Raw genomic sequence first — 9,979 nt, forward strand, 5'->3', positions numbered from 1 at the left:
TTTCTTAACAAGACAGGAAATCTGTTAACGGAACTGTGAGTCGGAATTAACCTCGCTTGGGGGACTCGCATAAAATCCAAAATCAGTAACGCTTCACCAGCTTTGAAGACAGTTTGATGATTATCGGGGGGGGGCTCATGGAAATGGGAATCAATTCAAATTTCAAAACTCTTCCGCTCTCTCTCTGTTCTCTCCACCACAGAGATAGAAGACATGGTGACCAAGATGTCAAAGGTTTTCACGGCGGACACACTGCAGCGAGTACCCTGCCGCCCGCCGCGGGGCAGACCCGAGCCTGAGGTCTGGTGGGAGAGAGAGGGTCAGCGGGTGCCCACGGAGGGACGGGTGTACCAGGACGGCCTAGATCTTGTCTTCAGTCCCACAGAGGGGGGAGATTCAGGCACCTACACCTGCGTAGCTCAGAACAAGGCGGGCCGCAGGACGCAGGAGGTCACCTTCACCGTGGCTAGTGAGTCAGAGACAAAGCAGATTAATTAACGTGGTTTTATTCACTTGGATTCACATGGAGCTTCATTTTTTAAAGCAATTAGCCCCATTACCATTAAAGCAATACTCCAATATCATTGAGTGTCAAACAGTCTACCCTGTAGACTTGAAAGATGGCTTCACCCTTCATAAAAAGACTTGGAGGCCTTTTTTCACTGTTGAAAAAAGCACCAAAACATAAGAGATAATATACAGAATAATAATAATACACATAATACAGAACTGGATGAGTTTCCTTATCATCCTTAATATATTCGTATTATATAACATAGAATAATGTTTTTTTCTCTCCTAAACGTATTGGATTGAATCAGTCTGTTCTCACATGTAGATTAATAACCACTAATATTTTTGTCATAGATGTATGTTGAGTTAGTCCGGAGCATGATGGGAACACTGGGACCATTAACTACATATCCAGGGCTTATTTACAGTGTCTATGTTTAGACTGACCATTGGGCCAAGATCATTAACGCTTTGTGTATTCCTTCAGGGGACTGAAGAGCTGTTATGACTACACTGTATATGTGTATGGATATAATGTTGTGTATGTGTGTGTGTGTGTGTCCACAGCTGCCCCAGAGTGGGTGACTAGGCCAAAGGACTCCCTCTTAGAAGAGGGTAAACCAGGTTACCTCCACTGTCACGCTCAGGCCAACCCCGAGCCTGAGGTCACGTGGCTCCGCAACAACAACCTGATCACACCAGAGGTCGGTTATTACACACTTCTTTTTTAACATACATTCCATCTACCGAAATCCTGCTCATCCATTCACTTAAACAACCACTCTTTTTTTGTTTTGGTGCCAGGACTCTCGTTTTAAGCTGTTCCCTAACGGCACCCTCAGGATCAACAATGTGGAGGTGTACGATGGACAGGTGTACGGCTGCGAAGCAAAGACTGAAGCCGGCCGACTGTCTTGGCAAGCCAGAGTTACTGTGCTCGGTAAGCTACAAGGGAATCAGTCAGTTATATATGGCATATCATACATTCCTCGCCGAGGGTGTACTTGAACTCAACTCCACAGATTGACTGACAGATACTGTCAGTTAAATCATGTCTAGGGTATAATGAGTAATACAGCGCTGAGAGAAAAATATATAAAACAAATGTGGTCATGCCTGTGGGCCTGGGTGTGAGAGAGCGTGTGTTTCCTAAAATAGGAAGAGCGTGTTCACGTTGTTTCTCTGCAGGACACCCACTGTGGTGTGAAATATGACTCATGTGCTGCAGCCTCATTCTAGCCTCCATTTTAAACCCCTTATCTCAAATGATAAATGCTTCTATAGGGTTACTGTGATAGAGGGCCTGACATGTCACTGTTATGTCTGGCCAATCTCTGTGTTTGTATGATCTCACCCTCTGATAGACCTCACTTTTTTATACTTAACTGTGTGTGTGCATGTTGCCACACTAGGCCGAATGTGTCTGAGCATGATTTTCATCAGTTTAATGTCATTTCATCTGCAGTATGAGTTGCACAAAAGAGGCTTTGACATGTGCTGCCCCCCCCTCTCTGTGTCTAACGCCTGTGTAATGCATGTGTGGTGTTTTGACTTGTGTTTCAGAGAAGCTTAAGTTCACCCCGACACCTCAGCCCACTCAGTGCCTGGAGCTGGATAATCAGATCATCATACAGTGCTCTGCTACAGCCAGAGACCCCCCCTCCATCCACTGGACCAAAGCAGGTATGCACTCCTCTGGTTTAACCTCGGCTCTGAAGCTTGATAGTTAAACAAGCTTAAGGAAATATTTCATCCAAATTGTAGCAGCACTCCTCACACCTTAATGCTAATGATGACGAATGCTTTCTCCAAGAATGTGTAGAAACATGAACAGAATTCGTAACAAGCAGAGTGTGAGGAACATTCATCATAATGAATCATTTCTCCCTTCATCTTTGTGATGGAGTCGATTTAAACACTTGAATTCCACACACACACACACACACACACACACACATATATACAAACAGCACCAGAATGCAGACCTGAAGCCCTCAATGCCTCCGTCTATGTGTCTCTCTGTCGCCCCCTGCAGACGGAGGAAATGTGCCACCTCACGTGGAGCAGAGGAACGGCCAGCTCCACTTCACCAAAGTCACCCGCGCCGATGCCGGCAACTACACCTGCATCGCCTCCAACCCCCACCAGGGGGAGATAAGAGCCTTGGTGACCCTCATTGTGGCCGGTAAAGCACTCACTCATCATCCTTGAAAATAGGAAGTTATGAGAGAAAGGGTCACGGTAGCGTATTAGTCATCCAGTCCTACATTGAAAGTACTTGTGGTCTCAGTAGATCTGAGGCCGCTTTTACGAGGAGACACTCACTGATCATTCTCATCAAGTGGCAAACACAGCAGCATTTATTGTGCGCTCGTCGGCCTTTTTTACAACCCAGTAATGAATTGCATTTGGGTTTGTCGAGCGTTACTGAGAGGACGTTAACCACAGCCACCACAGTCCTTCTTTCATCTGTAAAGGGAAAGTTAAAGCACAGCTGTGGTGGAAGTGTTGTATTAATGAGAGTGTGTTTGTGTGTGTCTGTGTGTGTGTCTGTGTGGATATGTGTTTGTGGACACATAGTTTACGTTCGATTTAAGGTGGAACCGGAGAATACAACGGTGTACCAGGGCCACACAGCCATTCTGCACTGTCAGGCCACAGGCGACCCAGAGCCTCACATCCACTGGATAGTGAAAGACAGGCCGCTGGACTTCAGTAAAAACAGGAGGTAAATGTGTCGACTCAGAATAACTGTTTGTACTGTTTCATCTTTTTGAAATCAACTGGAGATTTACTGTAACACAGCCTAATAAAAATGTGTCATCACCCCTACCAATCATGTTAAACAGTCACATTTTTATTACCTCATATATTTATACATTTGTTGGCGTTCTTTTTTTCAGGGTCTTAAAATACAATTTATTGGCATGTTTTTTGCCACTTGGGTGGGGCAGAAGTTGTTATTATAGACATCCAGCAGACACAGAACCATTATAAGTATTCATTTAAAGTAGTCTTTTATAGCCGTTTGACAAGTGTAAGTCAAATATTTGCTCTCTTTTTAGGTCTGGTCTGCTCTCCTTAGGGAAATATTTAGCTTTAGCTGCTAAATGTTCCACTAGTTCACCAGCTAGTACAGTACAGAAGGGTTCAGAGAGTTTTAAAGAAAATGATGTCTATGAGAGCAGTGAGAGTGAATCAAAACCGTTACGTTGCTGGGGGAAACCAAAATAATGACCTGAAAGATGCTAAAATGTGCTATAGAGCTAAAGGAATCGGAAAAATCATGTGATAATTCTCTGTGTCTTGTCGTGACTTCATATTTGATCAACTGTAAATATAAATCACTGATTATAGCAGCTTTAAAATATATTTTATAGTCATATTGCCTTACTGATAAAAAAAAATAAAGCTAATTTAACCACCTGCTAAAAGTGTGCCAGAGATCAGATTTTTACTTTCTTGTATTATTAACATATATATTTCCTGTGTTTCATAGCACAGAGAGCATGGAAGCCTCAAATGTGAATTTTAGGATTTAAGAGTCCCTTTAAGAGGAGCATGTCAATGTCCAGACCTCCAGCTTTATCTTCTCCATCCCTCTTTTCTTCCAGGATCCAGAAGATGCCCAATGGCTCCTTAATAATTACAGATGTCACTACAGATGACACGGGCAGATATACATGTGTAGCCGGAAACAGCTGCAGCATCAAAGACCGGGTGGCTCAGCTCTATGTAGTGGGTGAGTTTAAACACACTCGCACACACAAACACATTTGCACAGGCTTCCTTTATCTGGAACAAAGTTGCACACTGGGTGTAAGCCGTGATCACAAGTGAGAGATGGAGACGTTAATTAAACCTTCACCCTCTGCCTGTCATCACTGCTGACAGGTTAATAACGGCGGCCACATCTCTGACGCCACAGCTGTCACTGAGGTGACGGGATTGGGCAAAGTTTAGATCTAATAACGCTTTACACTCTGTGGCTCCTTGTCTGAAGCTGAAAATTACAGTCACACATTTGCACTAGTGTCCCATATCAACTCATTTTCGCCCAAAGTAGGAGGATGGTATTTTGGATTAGTTCAAAGTAGGAGACAATTGAATTTAGATGTTTGCTCCTCTGGGTCAGCATGACAGCACTGCCTAACAAAGAAAAACAGTATTTACTGAGTGAACAGGGCAACTCATAAAAATGACTTGTTGAGTGATGTGAGTGTACATTTTTAAATAACATTACACTTTTAACCATGTTAACATTCAAATTTACCACTTACAGTTCTTATTTTCAAACACCTATTCTTAGAAGCATTCAAAATCTGCATACCCTTTATGCTAAAACACTAAAGACACCATAGTTTTTAGTGTTTCACTGTATCTCTGCCTGGTCCTGACAGATAAACCAGTGCACAGTCATGATGAAGATGAAGACAGGGCTCCTTACAAGATGATTCAAACCATCGGCCTGTCGGTCGGAGCGGCTGTGGCTTACATCATTGTAGTGCTGGGCCTCATGTTTTACTGCAAGAAGAGACGCAACGCCAAAAGACTACAGAAGGGCCATGACGGAGAGGAGCCGGAGATGGAGTGTCTCAATGGTATGTGTGTTTAATTGAGGAAAATGTTTCAATATAAGGTGTGTTATCAACCAAGAGGGTTTGTGAGTGGTTGATATTGCCTCACCTTCAAGGATACTAGTGTTGTTGAAAAGTTTGGATGTTTGCTGCCATCTCGTGTTCATTGTGGGTACTGCATGAGAAATAAAATTATATTCTCCATATCTTGGTCTTCATGTATTAACATATATTGTAATGAGACTATTTTTGGCCACTTGTTTTTTAATAGATTTATAGATTTGTAGTATGGCCATGACCTCTGACCCTGTGGGTTGTGTTTCTCAGGAGGTGCTGTTCAACAAAATGGCCACACCACCACCGAGATCCAGGAAGAGGTGGCACTCACCAACATGGGTACCATGGCAACAACCGAGAAACGCCACAGCCACGTCAACAACGATAAGCTACACTTTCCTCGAGCAAACCTACAAACCATCACTACTTTAGGTATGACTTACAGGCTCGTCATATAAATCACAGCTGTGCTCTGATTGTGGTTGATTCAGTTTGGTGAATTTATGAATAAAGTCAAAAGTTTGGTTTATACATTCGGTGTCTGTGTAGAAAATAAATGAGAGTGAATGTACTCTGACGTATGCTCTGCGGTGTGTGTGTGTGTGAATGTTTCTTTAGGTAAAGGGGAGTTCGGCGAGGTGCTGCTATCCAAAGCTAAGGGTATCGAGGAGAGGGAGGAGGAGACGGTGGTGTTGGTGAAGAGCCTGCAGACCAGAGACGAACAGCTTCAACTCGACTTCCGCCGCGAAGCCGAAATGTTCGCCAAGCTCAGTCACCCCAACGTCGTCCGCCTGCTGGGTCTGTGTAGAGAGGCAGAGCCGCACTACATGATCCTGGAGTACTACGACCTGGTAAACTCAAAGAAAAACACACACAAGCACTGAATTATTTTGTTCTTACTTTATTTAATGCTCTTTTTCCTGCTTTTATCACATCAGGGAGACTTAAAGCAGTTCCTGAGAATTTCCAAAAGCAAAGATGAGAAGATCAAATCTCAGCCAATCAGCACCAAGACCAAAGTAAGTGTTGAGAGTTGAAATCATTGACAGCCTCATAGGTTCAAGCTCATTCCTTATGCATGCAAGATTTTTTCCTTCCAACTGTTTCAGCCAAAGACAACCTTATTAAGTTCCACTGTAGATGAAGTAGCAAAATACTTTTCCGTTAACAGATATTTTCCTCTCTCCCCTAGGTTTCCATCTGTGCCCAGGTGGCTCATGGGATGGAACATCTGTCCAATCACCGCTTCGTGCACAAAGACCTAGCTGCCCGAAACTGCCTGATCAACAGTCAGCGGCGCGTGAAAGTGTCGTCACTCAGCCTCAGCAAGGACGTCTACAACAGGTCAGTCACCGCTGCAGATATTAATACTGACTCACTTATTAAGTAGAACTCAAATATAATAAATGGCTTGAATGTTTAGACGTCATCTCATCACTTGTTAAATCACTTTGTCATTTCTCTTGTGTGTATCTGTGTAGCGAGTACTACCACTACAGGCAGGCATGGATCCCGCTGCGCTGGCTCCCATCGGAGTCCGTGTTTGAGGACGACTTCTCCACCAAGTCTGACGTGTGGGCCTTCGGAGTGTTGATGTGGGAAGTGTTCAGTCACGGGGAAATGCCATACACCAAACTCAGTGATGACGAGGTGCTGGAAGGTCAGTATGAGACTTAATTATCTTTATTGATATGAAGATAAAGAGTTAGGATATTTAATCACTTCTCAATATTTGTCAGTTGTTTATGATCTCAAAAAACAGCATTTTTCAGTCAACAACCTAATGTTTTCTGGTCTCTGATTTGGTTTAACCTTCTTCTCTGTGCTGGTTCTCTCCATCTTCTAGGTCTGCAGTCAGGGAAGCTGAAGCTGCCCGTTCCAGATGGATGCCCCTCCAAAGTCTACAAGCTCATGGTCCGCTGCTGGGCACCCAGCCTCAAAGAGCGCCCCTCCTTCAGTGACATCGTCCACGCCCTTGGAGAGCTGCCCTCTGACAGCAAAGTCTGAGACGACCCACATCAGAGGGGAACTTTAACCAACCCTTTCCCCACAAAAATATAAAGACAGGAATGCTGGATTATTAGTCTCACACATTTCAGGGAAGAGGGTTGAGGAGAAAACACTTTTTAAAAAATATGCATTTCAAAAGGTGGGCGTGTGGATAAGACTTCTTTGCTTTTATCAGTGGAAACGCGCTCACATTTGTGTGAACGGCTTCTCGTGAGCAGTGCCAGGAGTTTACTTTTTTGCCTTAACTGCAGCATGGATGAACCCTCCCCTCAAATCCCTGCCTGTGGTTCCACTGTGACCCTGCCTGCCTGTCTGCGGCCGCTCTGTCCCAGAGACACTCTGTTTCACAGAGCCTCACGACCTCAGTGCCTCTACCCCTCCACACACACACTCACCCCACACCTCCAACTGCTTCGTTAGGGATGTTAGATAAAGTTTCCCAGGCTGAAATCAAGAAAAGCCATGAAGTTTATGATCACTGCTCTGTAACTTCCCATGTGTTTTCTCATAAAAATGGAAAGCAGGATATATTGTGACTTCAGTGGAACATTGAAGCTCCTTAATTATTAGTCGGCTGAATCTTGACTTACTCAAATTTATCACTACTCTTTCCACCATGGAGCCAACACCTGTACGCTGTTACCAATAACCAACAAGATCCTCCAAGGTGTGTGTGTGTGTGAGTGTATGTGCGTGCGCGCGCCACTGAACTGTTCCCACGCTACAGAGTACATTCAAGGAGGACGTGGAAAGGGGTTTGCATGAAGGTTTGTCTGGTCTGTTACGCTCGTCATGTGCAACATGAGGAGACTCATGGAAAAAGTTAATCCGTGTTATGGAACAGCACAAAAAAAAAAGATCAATTTTATAGCCAAGGAATATGTTGAGATGAGACTGTGCCAGTGTGGGCTTTGTACGTTGTTTTTATGAGTGTGTTCTGTTCTTGTATTAACTTTTGAGGTGCTTATTGGTCAGTACCTTTTATACTACAATAACATGTTCAGTTATCATGTTGTCTAAATTGCAGGGATGCAGCCTATCACTGTGTTTATCCTGTAGTGTAATTTCATCCGAGGTCCAATCACAGTTTCCCTCCCGGTCCAGATGTTTTGTGCAATGCTGCAAAGTGGACCATCACACCAGGCAATGTGTACATAATGTAGAAGCCATGCACTAACTTCACTTAAAAGAATATCCCTCTTTATCGCTATCATGTTGTGTAGAAGGACATGCAGGTGCCTGTTTATTTATGATGAAGGTCCTGTCTTTTTTTTTTTTTTAACTATGTTTATAATAGAAAGGTACTTCTCTGAGGTAATTATGTTATGTATTCAATCTCATGATCCACCGTAGTGTACATTCAGGCTGGCGAATCAGCTGGTAATGCTAACACTAAGTACAAAGGAGGTCAAAAGAGTGACTGCTGGTCACCAGTACTCATTTAAGTGCCTGGTAAATGAAGGATTATCTAAAACGTTTCCCTCTTTTTTACATTATCTAATCAAATGCAATGGCCTTTGTTTATGACCTTGTTTTTTTATACGTTTTTAGTGTAATGGTTTGTTTCTATGAATGCTAGGCACTCACACCTAGACCTCTACTTTTTTTTCTTTTTAAAAAAAAATCTGCTTCAGCAAATGTTCACAGTAATCACGGATATATTCAAGTATACATGCTGCTGTCAATAAAAGTTCACAGTGTTTTTACCCAATGTGTTGTGCTTAATAGATTGCAGTGGATCCATAAGAACTACATCAACAAAAGAAGTTTTCAGATATTTGAAGTGTTGCTCAGTATGAAAATCAGCTTGAGTGATTAAACAGTCAAGATTTCTTTAGTCCAGGTTTGTGTGGTAATGTATTTGCAAGTAAGGACCATTTTAAGAAAACTCCAATATTTGAAATGAGTAGCTGACTGCTGAAAGGAATATTGCTCGGTGTTAAAACCAAGAAGGAAAACAATTGGAATGAACTTTCCTCTTTCATTGAAAATGTCACTTGTCAGCCAACTGAAGATTTTTCATGACAGCTCTTGCTCACAGCTGTGTTAGCACATTATATTATATTAAATTGTGACAATGTTCACTGAGGCGGATAACTAATCCCAAACAAGTCTCTGCAGGTAGACGTAATACCAGCTGCTTCTAAGAACAAAATCCTTCTTAGAGCTTATGGTTTTAACACTAGGGGGCAGTGTATATCTAATGTGAGCATTTTTAAACTTGACCCTATAAAGGCTTGCCAATTTTTTTTATTATTTATTTTTATATATAATTATGTTTAGAGTTGAATGTGATAACATGGCCTTTTATAGCTGCGAAAGACGATCCCCATATGAGCTCATGTTGTTTTGGATTAGTGACAATGTTTTTCTTTAATATATGTTTTGTTTGGTGTCCACAGGCAACTTCGGCAGTTTATTGCATATATTTCAACTCATCCTGAGGTGTCACAAGTCTCCTCTTCCAGGCGCATGGCTAGAAGAGTCCTGCTAATATTGTAGCCTCTGTGGGTGATGGATAGTCTACAACAGGTTAATGGTGATTAATAAAATGTCTTAAGGTTTTCATGTCCTGAAAACATACAGTTATGCTTTATCAATTTTAAAGTGCTTGGTATGTTGGATGTATCTTGTGTTTCTCTATTATATATCTGCATACCTACAAATTGAATCGTAATAAGATTAACACTTACTCAAAAGTAATATCACTACTTTTTCTAGATGCATTTACACTTTGATGAGATCTTATCATTATAAAAACCCATACATTTCAATAATGGATGGGTATGTAAAGTAAAAAATCCAGAAATGTTGAGTGAAGA

General features: G+C 42.3%; 2 protein-coding genes across 2 annotated transcripts in view; one reads left to right on the plus strand and one right to left on the minus strand.

Annotated features, from left to right (window-relative positions):
- The window catches only part of ptk7b (protein tyrosine kinase 7b), a 72,853-nt gene extending 64,035 nt beyond the window's left edge, over positions 1-8,818 (plus strand). The window contains exons 7-20 of the mRNA XM_053333324.1: positions 203-469; positions 1,081-1,217; positions 1,318-1,453; positions 2,077-2,196; positions 2,549-2,698; positions 3,094-3,241; positions 4,128-4,255; positions 4,914-5,114; positions 5,418-5,579; positions 5,766-5,998; positions 6,086-6,166; positions 6,340-6,491; positions 6,629-6,807; positions 6,994-8,818. Of these exons, the coding sequence (XP_053189299.1) occupies positions 203-469; positions 1,081-1,217; positions 1,318-1,453; positions 2,077-2,196; positions 2,549-2,698; positions 3,094-3,241; positions 4,128-4,255; positions 4,914-5,114; positions 5,418-5,579; positions 5,766-5,998; positions 6,086-6,166; positions 6,340-6,491; positions 6,629-6,807; positions 6,994-7,154 (2,255 nt within the window). The 3' untranslated portion in view covers positions 7,155-8,818. The remainder of the gene's footprint in view (positions 1-202; positions 470-1,080; positions 1,218-1,317; positions 1,454-2,076; positions 2,197-2,548; positions 2,699-3,093; positions 3,242-4,127; positions 4,256-4,913; positions 5,115-5,417; positions 5,580-5,765; positions 5,999-6,085; positions 6,167-6,339; positions 6,492-6,628; positions 6,808-6,993) is intronic.
- fhip2a (FHF complex subunit HOOK interacting protein 2) overlaps positions 1-9,979 on the minus strand; it is a 229,426-nt gene that overhangs the window by 183,284 nt on the left and 36,163 nt on the right. The window lies entirely within an intron of this gene.

This window comes from Scomber japonicus, chromosome 14 (assembly GCF_027409825.1).
Source record: "Scomber japonicus isolate fScoJap1 chromosome 14, fScoJap1.pri, whole genome shotgun sequence".
Taxonomy (NCBI): Eukaryota; Metazoa; Chordata; class Actinopteri; order Scombriformes; family Scombridae; genus Scomber; species Scomber japonicus.